At 43.2% G+C, this 17099-nt stretch overlaps 1 protein-coding gene across 1 annotated transcript in view; it reads right to left on the bottom strand.

Moving 5' to 3' along the window:
- Positions 1 to 16293, bottom strand: part of LOC112230349 (probable helicase with zinc finger domain) — a 60431-nt gene extending 44138 nt beyond the window's left edge. Inside the window, 13 exon segments of the mRNA XM_042310919.1 lie at positions 1210 to 1546; positions 3610 to 3877; positions 5192 to 5498; positions 6155 to 6262; positions 6743 to 6941; positions 7346 to 7439; positions 7721 to 7769; positions 7936 to 7992; positions 9044 to 9168; positions 10305 to 10341; positions 10767 to 10835; positions 10838 to 11005; positions 16215 to 16293. Of these exon segments, the coding sequence (XP_042166853.1) occupies positions 1210 to 1546; positions 3610 to 3877; positions 5192 to 5498; positions 6155 to 6262; positions 6743 to 6941; positions 7346 to 7439; positions 7721 to 7769; positions 7936 to 7992; positions 9044 to 9168; positions 10305 to 10341; positions 10767 to 10835; positions 10838 to 10987 (1800 nt within the window). The 5' untranslated portion in view covers positions 10988 to 11005; positions 16215 to 16293.
- Between the last annotated feature and the right edge of the window lie 806 nt (positions 16294 to 17099).

Below are 17099 nucleotides of genomic sequence, written 5' to 3'. Positions count from 1 at the left end.
GCTAGCTGCGCACACCGTATATATATTTATATATATAAATATATTTATATAAATATATATATATATATTTATATTTATATATATATATATATATAAATATATATATATATTTATATTTATATATATATATATAAGTTAAATCATTTTGTAATATAGTGGAACAACGTTTACATTTCTAGATTCCATCCCTACATTTGTTCATTATCTGGGGGTCAGTCTGCTTGACACTGGCAATCGTGGCTCTTCGTTTATCTAGGGGGCACGTTCTCTCCCTGACAAACTTCGGTTTAATTTCATAATAGCACGGGTTTCCACCGGGTGGCTAGATAGCTAGCTTTAATTCCCCCGTCGCTACGGGCTCTGTCCTAATCACTTAGCTAGACATGAGCTGCTCCAAAACACGGACGGACAGATTATATTCCCTGCAACAGGCTTGTTTGGATAATTGCTCATGCCCGGGCCTCGCTTTCCCCCGCCAGCCCATCATTCACACCGGCGGGTAAGAACAGCCTTTAGACGCCACTGGGCAAAGTAATTGGGATCTCTCGCCGCGCTGGGAGAGAGCAATTTTCCCTGGAGCGCCAGCCTTACCGTGGACGGCGCTAACCTTTGTGAAGTGGCAATCGATACTGGGACCTTTCACCCCGAGAGTTTGCTTTCGCTAAAGCATCAGACGTTGGAGAGGTGACCCTTTCATTAAAGATTTCTCAGCTCTCAAATGGCAGAGGACACAGTGGAATGGGAGATTGAAAATACTGAAATAAGGATGGGGCGGTGGGCCTTTAAGGGGTTTAAACAGTTCCCCTGACTCAAGAGAATAGTTTCTATGCCACCGCTTCTGTCCGTGATGACATGGGACATAAACAAGCTTTGAGGCTGAAGCCATGTCAAGGGAGATGTCCTTGTGACTCAAACACATTAGACCTCACCCATGGTGTGATTATGTGTTGTATTGAACTACAGGGAACAAATCCAACATCCTCCATATTGGAACATGGCTAAAATGTCACCTACTCCATAGTGGACATTGGATCTGTTCATCCAATAACCTACCCATAAAATTACATTTAAAAAACACCTATTGTGGCAGCTGTCATGTTTCAAATCTCAATTGAAAAATAAATGATCTATTCTAACCAATCGACTCTTCCGTAGCAACTTGTTGCTAGGCCAATCACAGTGTTATACAACGATGTATTTGGTCCGTACCTGCAGTTCCCTGTCAGGTATCAACCCCAGCTCCTCGCAGCAGTCCTTGCATATCCGCAGGAAGATGTAGTCCTTGGTCTTCTCCTCGATGCAGGCCTCGTAGACCCGCTCCTTGACCCCAGGGGGCTGGCTACACCACTCCTGGCGGGCCAGGGGCAACAGCAAAACAGAGTTCACCTTGGTCATGACAAGTCGGCCCGCCAGTGTGTCCTCCGACAGCGTCTCAGTCAGCTTGAAGCGGGCGAAGAGCTGTCCGTTCTGGGCGTACTTGGCGCCACCCGAGATGCCCGTCAGCATGAAGCTGGTGACCAGCTGGAGGTTGACTTTGATGTTGAACCTGGTGGGAGAGGACATTTTGTCATCAGCCAGAAATTAGTTGAGGGACGGGAGCATTAGCATTGTTCGAAAATGATGTGACAGAGGAGAGGCGGGAGTTGTGGAGAGTAGGCCTGAACGAAGTTAGCCAGAAATGGACATTAGTATTAGGCCTAATTTAAGTGGAAATAGACATTAGCCAGTGCTGAGGCGACTTTGATGTTGAACTTGGGAGGAGAGAGGGTAGGACAGTGGCAAAGATAGCTAACAATGAAATGAGACTGGACTCATTGCTAAATATGCACCATGTTTAACTGGAATAAGGTTGAATCAGTGTAACCTCTTTACTTCCTGAAATTTGACCTTTTCACATCCTGCTCATTTATATGCAAACAGTGATTGTTGTGATCCACAGTGGTTTACATGGCAAATGTTTTGCCTGGAGGCATTCACATAGACAGCTGTTAGTGGTAAAAATATGTTTGTGTTGGGCAAAATAATCTGGGTTTGTTTGGCATGAAAATCTACCAATTGCTATTTCAGCAGTGTGGCAAAACTGACTTGGACCATATGTTTGTCAGCTTTGGGAGTCCCTTAGGTAAGCTAGGGACCTTAACAATTAGACAGCATTGCAGATTGACCGTTGAATGATCATTTGTTTGGAAAGAAAAAAAAGAAAAAGACACGAGTTGTGCCAAGTAGTCAAGTGTGGTTCATGGACAGCGAAAATAACTGAGATCAAGCTCTCTTTATCAAGACAGCAATACTGTGAAGGGTATTTGACAGGGACATTAGACTACACTATAGTAGTATTAATACAATATTCATTTTTGTATTATATATCCTAATATTGTGTATTATGTAAACTATTACATAGTCTGTATTGAATCAGATGAGCATGCATGCAAAACCAGAAATTCACAAGTCCTTGAACGCCACATGAAGACATACTTCCCGGACATAGATTATGTCCTGGACATAAAATAACTTTCAAATGGAGAATCTCCATAGAAAATGCTTCTTGTTAAGGTCTCAGCTTAATCTGTTTCCCGGGAAACCGGCCCTCAATGGTAAATTGGATGATTGAGAGGAATCCATTCCACAGCCCCAGGCAAATGACAATAACAGTGATGAGGGGGAACAGTGAAGGAGTGGGGAGGGGGGGAACAGTGAAGGAGTGGGGGAGGGGGAACAGTGAAGGAGTGGGGGAGGGGGGAACAGTGAAGGAGTGGGGGAGGGGGGAACAGTGAAGGAGTGGGGAGGGGGAACAGTGAAGGAGTGGGGGAGGGGGAACAGTGAAGGAGTGGGGGAGGGGGAACAGTGAAGGAGTGGGGGAACAGTGTGGGGAGGGGGGAACAGTGAAGGAGTGGGGGAGGGGGAACAGTGAAGGAGTGGGAACAGTGAAGGAGTGGGGGAAACCCTGGTTCCTTCCACTGGGTTGACTGAGCGAAGGCTTGGGGGTCCTTTGATTAGGTCTTAATCAGGGTTGGATTGCTGTGATAACCTGTTCTCCTTCTCACCTTCCACTGAGGACAGCAGCGGGTGTCGAATTACAGGGGGGGTTTGGGGAGGCGCCTTAGTTCATACACAAGAAATTACTTCTATTCTAAAACAAAAATGTCCTGGTCTGGGGAAATCTCTGGGGATGCAGAGGAGATATGCATAATCAAAAGGGCTTTAGCTGTGTGCCTGGGCCACGTGTGTAGTGTACACACACCCCTTTACTGTGGAAGATCGACTCTGACACCTTGTGGTGAGCCAGTCTCACAGACCCCTGCTCAATCCAGACTGTCGCTCAGTACTGTCTACACACTACATAAAACATTACACTAAAATGTATATTCGCAGGTATCAAGAGGCGTGACTGACTAAAACGAAATAAAAAGGAGCACTAAAGGACCAACCCTTCGGAGAAAACATACTCAAAATCAGTACACACTTTTTACAATTAGAAGACAATTATCACTAGCAATGGAAGTGCTATTTAAAAAGTGTCTTTTTAGCAATACAACCCATTGTCAATGGTTGAAGGTTTTCAGAATAGGATTGATTGGAAACAGACTACAACAACAAAGAGGCTCTCACTTGCTGACTTCTTTGTACTGGGCGATCTCCTCGATGTAGAGCAGGTCGTGCAGGCGGGCCTGGTAGTTGTCCCGGGTCAGGGTCTTGTCCAGGACCGACTGGGTGAAGAGCTGGTCGGCCGACAGAGGGATCTGGTAGCGAGCCAGCAGGCTGCGGTCCAGGTCAACCGTCTCGTTGGGGCTAAACTCCACGATTGTCTTGCAGGACGGGTCCCAGCGCTTGGCCGTCATCAGGAGCTGCTGCCTGGCTTGCATTAGGTGCTCCAGGTCTGTAGAGGGAGATGTGAGGGTTTGTGAAAACCACACCTTCCATCATTAATATTGACACTTGAGCATGAGGGTAATTGGAGACGGCAGGTAGCCTAGTGATTAGAGAGTTGGGCCAGTAACCGAAAGGAATAATGGATCAAATCCCCAAGCTGACAAGGTAAAAATCTGTCGTTCTGCCCCTGAACAAGGGCAGTTAACCCACTGTTCCTAGGCCGTCATTGTAAATAAGAATTTCTTCTTAACTGACTTGCCTAGACAAATAAAAAGGTTTAAAAAATTAAATATTGGCCTGCACTTGTGTTTTTGATGGCTCAGCTGGTAAGACCAGGGTTGTGCGTTGGATTCCCGCATGGGCCATATATACATTTTACTGTAAGTCACAGGGGATTTGGGGTGAGATGAGACAGAATCTGCAGGTTCTTATTCATAGAGACCTATATTATTATTCCAATCCTATAGAATTATTAAATTATTATTAAATTATTCCAATCCTATAGAATTATCAAATCGCTTTCATGCTTGTCTGTAAACATAATAATGGCCAACAGTGTTATGAATTTTCTGACGTTTGATTCCACAAGTATTACTTTATTTCAAATCCTCTTCCAGCTTAGGAAGAGGAGCTTAGGAAAATTCTACCCACACAGATTCCACCTGGCCCAAATCATGGGGAATATTGGCCTGCTACTAAAGCTATGAGGACTGGCCAGAACACATATATATATATATATTTTTTACATAACCAAAGGATAAAAAGAACAATGAACATTGCATTTGCACATCTGAAATATTGAGTAAAATAAGTCTAAAGTCTGTAGCGTCATACCCAAGAAGACTTGAGGCTGTAAATCTCTGTAAGGTGCTTCAACAAAGTACTGAGTAAAGGGTCTGAATACTTATTTCTAAAAACCTGTCTTTGCTTTGTCATTAAGGGGTATTGTGTGTAGACTGGTAAGAAAAAAAGTGAAATCAATTTTAGAGTAAAGCTGTAACGTAACAAAATGTGGAAAAAGTTAAAGGGTCTGAATACTTTCCGAATGAACGGTATATGGCTGCCGTACCACTCAGGTTGGTGCTACACATTGTGGTGGATAGGGTTCAGTTGCCTCCTATTACATTGCTAAGCACTTTGAGGCCTTGTAAGGAATGTCACACATGCAACCCATTATCAATATAACCTAACTTCTATTTTCCTAATCATTTTAGTTTTATTGTTGTGTTAGAAACTTGGACTAATGAGGGAGGGTGAGAGGTTTTTGTTTAACTGAAAATGTCAAAATCTCTCTCAAAAAAAAACACACAAAAAAAAAAACCTTCTATGGAGGCGGCGTCCACCATGATGCGCTGCATCAGTACGGGCTCCGAGCCAAAGTCGAAGACTATGGTCTGGCGGAAGGTGCCGAAGATCTCGGTGCTGAAGCCCACCACCACCGTGTAGACGCAGTGGTCCATGCCGTTGTCGGCCGCCAGCGCCTCCTCGCCCGCCGTCCACTCCTGGCAGCCCTCGGCCGCCGCCTGCAGACGCTGGGCGCCGGCATCGCCAACCGACACAGCCGTGATGGAAAAGTGGGGTCGGTGGGCATCGTAGAGCAGGGCGATGCGGTACAGCTTCCTCACAGGCTTAGGGGGAGGGGCAGAAAGTGTGAAAGTGGGTAATCAGAGATAAAGGGCTACTTTGCGTCACATGGGAGTGCTCTTTGGAAGCATTGTCAGTCAGTTACTGTCTAAGAGTATATCAATGGGTATATGAAAAAGTTGGCCTTTAAAGTGAATGTTCAGACGCATAAGTACATGGCCTCCTGCTGTGGTACTGGGAATGGTGGGCAGGAAAAAAAATCAATACAACTTCTGTCAATGATACAAATTTCTCCCACACACGACCTCTGCACAATTATTTTATGTGTTATGATAATGTCTTGATTAAGGTCGACATGACCAACCTGCCGGCAAAAATCAACATGCAGAGCTTTCCTCTGCGTAGGAGCAGTCTTTATCAAAGTTGCTTATAAATGATATGGCCGTGTACGACCTACAGATAACAGCCAGATGTTGATTTCAAATCAAAATCTACTTGTGTGGTGCTTTTGGAAATATATTTATTTGAAACCATTGGTTGCATCTCAAACAGCACTCTATTCCCTATATACTGATTTTGACCAGACACCCTATGGGTCATAGTCAAAAGTAGTGAACTATATAGAGAATAGGGTGCCATGTATAAGGAATAAGGGTGGTATTTGGTGTGCTGACATTGAGTGAGACAGAGCCCCTGTTACCTTGCAGAACAGGGAGAAGGTCCAGGAGTGAGCTGATTTCTTGGTGGTGACAGTTACGGAGAGGTTGGAGCTGTGTTCCACGTTGACGCCGTCCAAATAGTCACTCAGCTACGGCAAAGGAACAGAACACAGGTTAAGGAGAGTTGAACAAAATAAAAGCCTGGCTAAAACGAGGACATAACCTCTTAATAGAATGTACATTTTAAAAAAGGGCAGTTTATTTGAGATAAGTAGACAAAATGAAAGAGTCAACGAGTCTAAAAAAAAATCTATATATGCTGAGAGTACAGCAGCACGGCATCTACACCTGTATCAGCCTCACGGGCTCTGTCCCAATACAAGCATCTTTGCTTCCTCCCCTCCTTGAAGTACTAACCCCTGATCTGACCACCTCTCAATTTGGGTTAGATCAGTGATTACTCCGAGGAAGGGAGCTCGTGTTAACGCATTTGAAGACCCAAGCAAACAGCTTCTCGGCCTATCCTCCACTCGTTAAAAATCAGTGATTACTTCCAGTAAGGGAGGGTGTATTTTAACACTAGTCTATTAAGGCCGTAGGCCAAGAGACTAGACTAGGGGTTGACTCACCACTTTCTCAGGGGAGAGAGAGTTCATCCACTTCTCGATGAGCGCCTCCATGTAGTTCTCGGTGAAGTGCTTGCTCTCCTGCTGCTGCTTGAGGCGGATGAGGCGCGAGGCGTAGCGCTTCTGCCACTCCATCAGCTCCTCCCGGGAGTGGGCCGACGTGCACTGGGCACCGTAGCGACACAGGCCCTGCTCCAGGAACCTGGAGGAGCACGGCGAGGACAACAGGACATTCAACCGGGTGCCGTCAACTTGTTACGTGGTTCTCATTTCCAATAGTGTCCGGGAATCCAACCCCCAAGGACCAAAAGCCAAAAGGGCCTCACCCTCTGAACCAACACTGAAAAACTGTGTCGGTTACTCAGCTAGGTAACAAGACCTAATACAATGTTTATTGCTTGTAAAGCAAGCCCATGTTTGCAGCAGGTGGACATAATGCAGGTGCAATAACAATGGCTTTAATTGTAGGCCACTCACTGTACAAATGTGACAAAGTGATTGCATACAACATGCCAATTACTTGTTAAACTAGTCTTGTAATATGTTATATGAACTATGGTCTTACGCCACCGGTATAACATAGTCAGCAACGCATGATAGCATTACCTTTTACACAGCGTGTACTCCTCACTGCTGGTAACTCCTCTAGGCGGGGGGCGAAACTGCCATCCATCCCGTACTTTTGACCACAAAGACACAACTGCATCAACAAAACATCCCACTCACACAGTAAATAAGCACCTACATATAGACTTGAGTCAAGCTTTTGAGACTTGAGTCAAAGTGAAAATGAAATCCAATTCTAAAGGCTTGGTCTTTCGATATCCTGCGACCAGGCGTTAAATAAGAGCTTTCCTTTTCGAAGCACATGTGAGCATTGAGCCTGACTGTGTTGAGCACAAGCTGTGAAATCCAATTGACATATATAAAACACATCCAAATATATATATCCCCCCCCCCGCGTGAGGACGACTTGCTCACCTTCCTCGTTGTCGTCTGTATATTCTGTAGCCATTTCGCTACGAATGGCCTGTGAGAAAGGAAAGTATTGTATTCATAAGACAATAACATTTAATGTCCACTCAAACAATTAGTTTACCTCGAGTACTGCAACGTGTGATAAATCTGCAGTGTCATTCACTTTTAAATATAATCAATACTCAGAAACAAGTCAAGACCACCTCACAAACACTTACTTCAATTTCTGAGAGAAGCATTTTTAATCTAGTTAAGTCCTTTGTGACGATGCCATTCTGAAGAAGAAGAGAAGGTACAGGAAATACATTACAACACATACAATATCAGCAAGCATATCCAAAGGGATTTTAGACTATATCAATTAAAGAGACTTGGCAGAGTCACTGGTCAATATAAAATATTACTCGATACATAAATTCTCTGAATAACACATTTGTTAATCCGAAAACCAAATCTGTTCACAGGCTGGTCAAAATGGTTATGTGGATGCCGCTTATGATTCTTATACTTAATGCAGCAGCATGTTTGTTGCTCCCTGGTTCTAGTCAACTTGAGAACAAATAACCGACTTCATATCTATGCTTTTTGGTTGCCAGATAAGACACCAGAGTGTTCAGGCTTCGCGTTTCACTGTTGAAAGTTATCTGCTGTTGGGAGTTAAGGGACAGTGTGAGAATCAAGCTTGTTTCCTGACACCGGAACAGGGCATCACACACTTAAAAATAAATCACAACATTGAAACGGTCACTTGGGCACTGCCTGTTAATCTAAAAAGGTATTGATATTTTAGGAATTACTTTTTTTCCAAGTTAATTGAGATATGCAACACTAGTATTTTGCTATTTTCTGACATTTACCCCCATGTAAAGAGGCTGGAGAATAACACAGCTACAAACCCTTAAGAGCATATCGATTCAACAGTCAACATGAACACTTCCTCTGTGCTGAGAGAACCTGCTTCATAAAAAAACCCAGAGGACATTTCCTGGAAAAGTCAAAAGGAACCAAATGTTCCAGCTGCTCTCAGAGCTAAATGGCTGTGTTTGTCTCCATAGATCAGTTATAGGAGGAGGAGGGTGGAGGAAAAAGGAGCAAAATGGAAGAGAAGGAAAAAGGAGGTGAAGGGAGAAGAGGGGTGAAAAGGAGGAAAAGGCAGGAGAAAGAGGGGGAGGTGGAAAGGGGGGATTGGAAAAGGAGGAGGAGAAGGTGTGGTGGAAAATAACAGAGGGAGAAAGAGGAGGTGGTGAACTAGGGGGGGTGAAAAAGATGGTGTAGATGTTGAAGAGGCAGGGTTAACAGTGAAGTAAGGCCAGGAGCAAGTGTTACCAGAGGCTCCCCAAACAGGGACTTGGAGAGGAGGCCAGCCACTTCGTGCAGGCTGCCGTCCAGCAGCATGCAGCGCAGGCTGGCCTGAAACGACCCGTCTCCCTTGGCCAGCTCCTCAGCCAGAACTACAATAAACACACACAGGACGACAGGGAACGTTACTGTGCATGATCGCACTGCACTACATTGCATGGAACGTGTGCTCACTCCCATCACATCGAACTGCATTCTCTCCACCCAAGTCACATGACATGGGCATAGCTGCAGGCATGGTGTGGTAAAGTCCTGCGACACAGGGCTATGACCACCAATGTTATTGTAACTGCTTGTCTTGACATGGGCAAAGCTAGCTACTGAAGCAGGCATGGCGTGCAGAAGTCCCGCTCCACGCGGCTACGACAGCTGATGTTATGCAAACCACTTGTCTTGTAAGTCTTCACTAACTTGAGCATGAACCTTAGCGCTGACATTTACCCAAAATGTTGACCTGTTTCTAACCCTAACATTTGTTTAGCATATCATCATGTCTAGAATGATTTTAATAGCAATGAAACTATCTGAGATGACTAATTGCCAATAAAAACTTAAGATCTGTTGAGTAGGACTGTGTTACACTTAGAGTTGGATAGAGGGCGTCTTTGCCACAATAGCGCTGGGTAAATTCCAATTTATATATATAATATATATATATATATATATATAGTTACATATCGGGCTATTACTTGATGATATCGTATTGGTTTAACAATATTTCAATACAAAGGTTTGAGCTAGAAGGCTGCACCAAACCTCCAGTATTTTTCCTTCATAGCTTGTTTTCCATCTTTTTTTAATAGAGAGAATTTGTTTTCAGCACTTTTATTTCCCTAACGGATCAAAACTCATTTTCTCATGCTCTCTCGTCTCTCTGCAGCTGACATAGGCTTAGCAATATGTTTGGAACATCAAACCGCAATAAAATAATTGTATTCAAATCGCAATACATAGAGAATCAAAATACATACCGGCACTTAAGTATTGTTATAACATCTTATTGTGAGGTCCCTAGCAATTCCCAGCCCTAATTTTTAAGTAGTCAATGTCATCTTCTACGAGTTTTTAAATGGTGAAAGCACTCCATGGTACTGCCCATGCAAAAACAGGCTTTATGGCAAATGCATCCTCTAGCCAAGTCTATAGTTTGTATATGACTGTAACCTGGGGTTGGACCTTCAATACAATGGGTTATGTCTTCACTATGATAAGTACTCCACCAACTCACCATGTTTGCAGTCTTCATCTGCTTGATCATAGTTTTTCTGGTGGTAGAAATAAAACAAGTAAACAGAAAGTCAAAGCAGCAGAATGACTGTCCTCGTAAAGGTGGGTTTTATATGACAGAGGTCCTGACTGAGTCTTAGATAAGAGCCCAGAACGGATATCTTTGCTACTCAGAGCAGAGTCACTCGCAATATAATTATAGTACTTAAGCAGTGTCTATAATCGTGAGGCTTAAGTAGTGGGGTATAATTTTAGTGCTAGAAGGAGATAACAGTGCAGTTAGAGGCAGAGAAATGAAAGGAGGTGGGACCTTGGTTGTTTTATCTGGTTCTCAGAAAACAAATCCAAGTCAAGATGGGCTTATGACACTTTACTTGAACACACTTAAATTCAAACCCATATGTGGGCCACACTGAGGGAGTGGGTCGAAAGGTGTGCATCCCGGATCAGTCTGACGCCTCACCAGCTGTAGCAGGGCGGCTATCCTGTAGAGCAGGGCGCGGCTGCGGAGGGGGGTAACCGTGTCGTTGGGGGGGTTGGATGTGGGGGTTCCAGGGCTGGGAGGGGCCGGGGGCCGAGGGCCAGCAGCGCATCTGTGCAGTGGCTCACCGCCACCTCGTACTCCCGCCTAGCTAACGATCCGCTGGCTTCTTCACATGACTTCTCCGCTCTCCTGTCCGCCATGACTCAGGGACAGAATGTCTGGAGACAGAAAGAGAAAAAGGGCGTTTAAGTTGCACCTAGACACAGATCGTGGGTCAGTTTTAGCATTTTCCCCACTAATTGTAAAGGTAAGGATTGGGGGAGAGGAAGTTGTATCTAGATCTGTACCTAGTGGAAACTTCACTCCGGAGTGAGAGACAGGGGGGGGCAATGCTATTTCTGTGATGGGGTACTTGGGGTAGTGGGCTGGTAGGTCTATTTGTAGACACTTGCTTTGACGAGACGAAATATCTTGGAATCCAGCTGTGTTGGTTCATAGACCTATATTCTCCTCAGAGCTAAAAATAAGTAGTCACGTGTGGCACGACAAACCTAAGTTAGTCCTACTGGTTCCTAAGCCGGGTGTACACTAGGCTTGGGCGGTATACCTTATTTGGAAATAGCCATGGGATGTTTTTTTCAATACTGTTTAAACTATTTCTTAGGATTTTTTTTATTTTATACATTTGAATATTTGCAGCTACTTTTTAAGTAAATACCTGCAGTCAACTTGTGCAATACGTTAGGAGATAAAGATAGCATTCTTCATTTCACCCGTCACAATTCTTCATTATGAAGCTTACCGGTAGTCCCCAGTCTGTTTACAAGCACACAACAACGAGACCAGAGCCTTGTAAATTAAGCTGTAGGGCAGCAATGCGCTCGTTGGCAATCTCTATGGGATTTTACATGTACTTGTTTGAATTGCTAACCTTCGGATTACAGAGGCTCAGTTGGGTTTGAACATTTGTATTCAGTGCGAATATTACAGAATATCCTGGGATGGCTCAAGGTCGGTATGACAATCTTACGCTGTCCAAGAAATTTTGAGATCAGAGACAAAATCCCCTACTTGGGCTGTGCGGTCATCACTGACGCTCGTTTAATGAGCAGGTCAGAGATGCAATTTGAGGACTACTGTCTTTGAGCAGTCCCATACATCCCTATATTCTCAAACATGTTTGACAAAATCTGCAATGCTCTTGGAATGTGAGATGTGCAACGCCAAATGTTAAGAACAGTGAATAGTAATAGCCAATGAGAACTCGCCAGAGAAGAAGCCGGTGAGATGACGTTGTTTTGCATCAAGAATGTGTAGACTCTCAAGCAGGAGAGATGACTACTAGTATGCATTTGTACTTGCCTTTAACCATAGCTTCAAATCGTTACAGTTCTGAAGTTCACAAATAATATTCAATTAAAAAATGTTGGCTACATAAGATTTCAACTGTATGGCAAGGGCGAATGTCTGACTGAAAACGTCCGAGGCTGCTTTGAGCCACAGCTCGTTCTAGCTAAGTTCAATCTAAATCACATCACATTGTTTTCCGCAAAACAGAGTGGTATCGAGAATCTTCACGACCAACTGAAGAATCTTGTAGTGTGGCTCGTCTGTGCTGTGCCACATTGTTTAGTACGCGCACCATTACGTTGGCAAGACAAAAAAAAGCTACAGGAAAGACAGTTGTTTAAAGCGAGACTCAACGATGTTAGGATTTTGAAAGTGTAGGGTCTAGGGTACACCCGGCATTGCATAGGTGGTGTGCAATACTTACAATGCCACAGCATTCTAGGCTATGTATTCATCATTTCATAGTGACAACAATTTTGTAAGTGATTAAAAGTTTAGGCTTTTCAAATATAGTAGTCAAATATTTTAACTGTTCCACAGCTAGCACACCGGATTCCACTTGTCAACTAATCATCAAGCCTTAGAATAGGTAAATCAGGGGAGCTGGTTCAAGCCTACAACAAAATTGTGATTTGTTTGGGGGTCCACGAGGAGAGGTTTGAAAACCAGTGTACTAGCCTAAAAAGCAACTGATGTTTTTATTTTACTAGGCAAGTCAGTGAAGAACAAATTCTTATTCACAATGACGGCCTCCCCGGCCAAACCCTAATGATGCTGGGCCAATTGCGCGCCGCCCTATTGGACTCCCAATCACCGCCGGTTGTGATACAGCCTGGAATATGGTCTGAGAAAAAGCTCTATGTGGGCTTCCCTGAAACAAGAACCACATCCTTTTTTCATGTCATAACAAATGTGCTGAGAGGCCGAGCAGTATTTCCTCTGTGGTAGTAGGTCTATATACAGGCGTAGTTGTTTACCAAGGCATTTCAATACATTTGACTCAAAAATAAAAGCTCAAGTCAAATGACAAGCTTGTTTTAGGCAGGTTTTTTCATAGTAACATATAGGCGCCAAAAAGGCCCCATGGCCAATGCCACTCGAGTCAACTGGAGTTATCCATTGGCGGTGTTGAACCACAATTGAATGGCTAGCTAAGGAAGGACCCATCAACGGCACTTAAATCAATAAAACATAATGTGTGCAGCTGCGGCATTGGGTACTAATGTATGCTGTCTACAGGTGACACGAGTGTTTCTGCACCTAATAAGCCTAAGCTATATGCACACAGGCAACAGGGGCAGTGAGTGGACTACACTTGCCGTGCAAAAATGTACCCAAAATCAATTAGAAATAACCTGTCCACCGGTGACACTTGAGTATTTCTGAACCTAATAGGCCTATAGGCACAACTACAGGCAATAGGGGCAGTCGAGTTTACTACTGGACACTTGCGGCTGTTAACACTTGTGGTGGCATCTGTCCTCTGCAGAGAGGGTGGTGTCCTCTAGCGTTAATCACAGCACAGAGCTGAGCCTGGCCATGGCATCCAGGGATTCAAGGGATACAGTGTCTCGAATAGAAAAGCACGCTACCGTCCCACAACAGAGTGCAATGACAAATAGCTGGGAGGGGAGAAGGGGGGTGACTAGCTGATGTTTTCATGCACTTTACCTGTAACTAGGCAAGTCAGTTACGTACAAATTCTTACTTACAATGACGGCCTACCCCAGCCAAACCCGGGGCAATTGTACACCGCCCTACGGACTCCCAATCGCGCCTGGATGTGACAGCCTGGATTCTGTCCAGTGACTGTAGTGACAGCCAGACATTGGGAGGTACATGGAGGCCTAAATGTAAAACCTGACATGCAGTGTCTGTGGTGAGGGGTCGTCCCTGTTTCAGATGCTTTGCCTCTGCTTTGACTAAAAACAGAAAAGGCCTCCGGGCCCAAGCAGCAACTTATAACAAACTCTCCATTTCTCTTTATCGGGGTTTGATATGATTCTTTCATAGTGAAGAAACACACTACACCACAGCAGTTATATCTAAGGACAGTAGCCTATTACAACACCACCTCTACTTTAGCAGAAGTGGGGCTAGTCTTTGTTTATGACCATCATTGACAGAGCCAGCTCTCAGTGTAGGGTGTCCAATCAAAAACACATTTTGACCAATCGGTAAAATAATATATTAATTGTGTTTTTTATAGCCCAAACCTCCTGTCTCTATCATAATCCGTTCAAATGTTTTTGTAGTTTTAACCATTGTATCCTAGGGTGACTAAATCAATGGAGGCCAGAAGAAAAGTGGTAAAAACAAAATTGCATTGTGTCAGCTAGGCTGGATGCTGTGCGAGAATTAAGGCAAACTGACAGGCTCACTGTTGTACTCGTCATCTTCTCAAATCTGGAGGAAATGAAACGAGGCAAGATAGATATCGAATTTGAGACATGATATGTAGCATTTTCCAACTTTTTGGATATAATGTTTATGATACATTGGAGAAAAACCAACTGAACAATTCTGAAACTTGAAGAATCAGATGTGTCTTGGTATAAAATAAGGAAGCACATTTTCACCCACTTTGGGCAAAGTGGGTGGACACCCCACTCAGTGTCTAATGTAGTTTCCACAAAGTGAATCACACATATTTCAATTCCCTCACAATGACCAAGATGAGTGTATAAGCTAGGTTACTTAGGCTATATTTTAGTCATGCCATAAGTCCTAACCTAAACCAACACCACCCCCCAGAATTTGTGTGTAACATTATCTTGTAAGGAATACCTCAGATAAGGCCAAGGTTCAGAGGCAGGTTTCCAGAGTATTCAAAGCATTATAGGAAATGCTACAACTACTGTTGTGGAAATATCACTCACAGCACGTTGGAATGCAAATACATATTTGATGACCCACATATAGGCCAACACTTTTTGTTTGGCATCTTTAAGTCTATTAGCTTGAACTTTTGTACTATTATGGATGGGTCAATAGACAAGAAATTGAGACAACCAAAGACATGACATGAGCATGCTATGGCAGTTTGTAGGAGCAAAATGGCAACCATGTGGCTTGCAAGTATTGGCCAGAAGAGTCATTAGTTATATTTCACAGTCAAATGAAACGCATCATTTCAAATAAACAAAGATGAATCAAGGGGCGACATTTTTAGGCTGTTAGCTAGCTTGTTACTACATCGCTATGGTTTAGCTAGTGTTTACCTAATGGCAAGTTTGATCAAAACACAATGCCCCATTCGGCATGATCGCTCCAAAAAAGGCACTCCTATAGACTAATACAAATATTTTTAAAAACAGTCTATTTTGAGATTCCGGGTCAGTTAATAATAGATGTACCATGTCTGTTGGCGAGCCACTAACGTTAACGATTAACTTGTCCGTCGTTGGTATTAGCTAAAACAACACGGTACAAAAGCACCCGCTAACTGTGTCTGGCTTCGAGTTCGCTCGCATGTTTGGTAGGACCACAGTGCAATAGTCGTGTGGCGTGATCTAGCTAGTTAGCTCACATTAGCTTGTATCAAGGCATTCAGCTATCTATTGTGACATATTGGTGTGCAACGTGATTAAATATAGGAGGAATTTGAACCATGGAAATGTATTGCTTCTAACTTTAAAAACAAAGAAATTAGATTAGCAAATCATTTTGCTAGCTAGGTGGGCTAGCAATAATTTTGTGATGAGACTGTAGACTCACTGAGCGATAGTAGCCAATACCATTGGCACATAATTTACAACAATATTACGAGGAAAAAACATAAAACAGTTCCATAATAATTGTCGTTAAATGTATCACGAGTACATAGTGAGAAAATGGTGCTGTCGACAGCAGTTTGCACGTCAGCCAAAATAGGGCCCTTCGCTTTTGGCACCAAACTAGCTTGCTAACGTTAGCCATCTGGCTAGCATGCTGACCAAAACGTATGCAGAATGGATACACAACTAACGTTTCCGAGCTATCGTTAGCGATATTGCACGGGCCTGTAATTTTGGCTCGGTTTTTAGACGTATAGAAGTGACATGACATTACATTGTGGTCGCGGCATGAATTGTATACCTTCATTACTCTCAGAATGTGTTACAGATGGGAGTCAAGTCGGTGTCCTTCCCACTGAAAAAGACAACTGAAAGGACTGAAAATAGGAAGTCTACACTTACCTAGCTTTACTTTCTACGCCATCTTGGATCCACTTGTCAGCCCATCGCAAAGGATAGTGGGAAAAAGCTCATCTGAAGGTTGAAGGGATTTGGGTCTTTTTGGTGTAGGTTGGGGTTTGACCATTGTGAACTTCTAACCAAGTCATATACCAGTCTTTAAAGCAAGTCATTATACCAGTTTTCATACATTTCCCTAGATAATTGCATCAACCAGTTTCCAGGGTTCACCTAGCTGCACTGTAAATTATATAACAGTATTACATCAATAAAACATTGTGTGTTGTATTGGGTCCAACTCATTTCAGCTACTATCTGGACAATTTTCAGAGATATTTTGATGTATAGATGATTTGGATAATTAAAACAATAGAAAAATCATGTGTAACCGTACATAACTACATTTGAATTTTATTTCTACATAATATCCCATTGTCTTTGCTTTTATATAACTGCTATAGTTCTATTTTCATATGGATATAACTACACAGTAAGGTAGAAATGGTCAATATAATAAATAAGCTAACAAAAATAAGTCTTGATTTAGTGCCACCTGTAACATTTAGTCATCACTAGATAGCTAGCGGATCCAGAACCTTTCAAACCAACAACAAAAAGCTGCATCGGTCAGGTTTGCCTTTCACAGCTTTTAAACAAGTATTCTTAACTTGATCTGACAACAGTGAAATAAAACTCCATAATAATAATCATATTCTGTTACAATACTCAACAAAATAATATCCATTATGCCAGAGAAGTGTTTACACTGCGAAGTAGATATTACAAC

Source organism: Oncorhynchus tshawytscha, linkage group LG32 (genome assembly GCF_018296145.1).
Source record: "Oncorhynchus tshawytscha isolate Ot180627B linkage group LG32, Otsh_v2.0, whole genome shotgun sequence".
In the NCBI taxonomy this organism is placed as follows: domain Eukaryota; kingdom Metazoa; phylum Chordata; class Actinopteri; order Salmoniformes; family Salmonidae; genus Oncorhynchus; species Oncorhynchus tshawytscha.
Note: the sequence above shows the minus strand (reverse complement) of the source record. Positions and strands in the feature narration are given on the sequence as shown.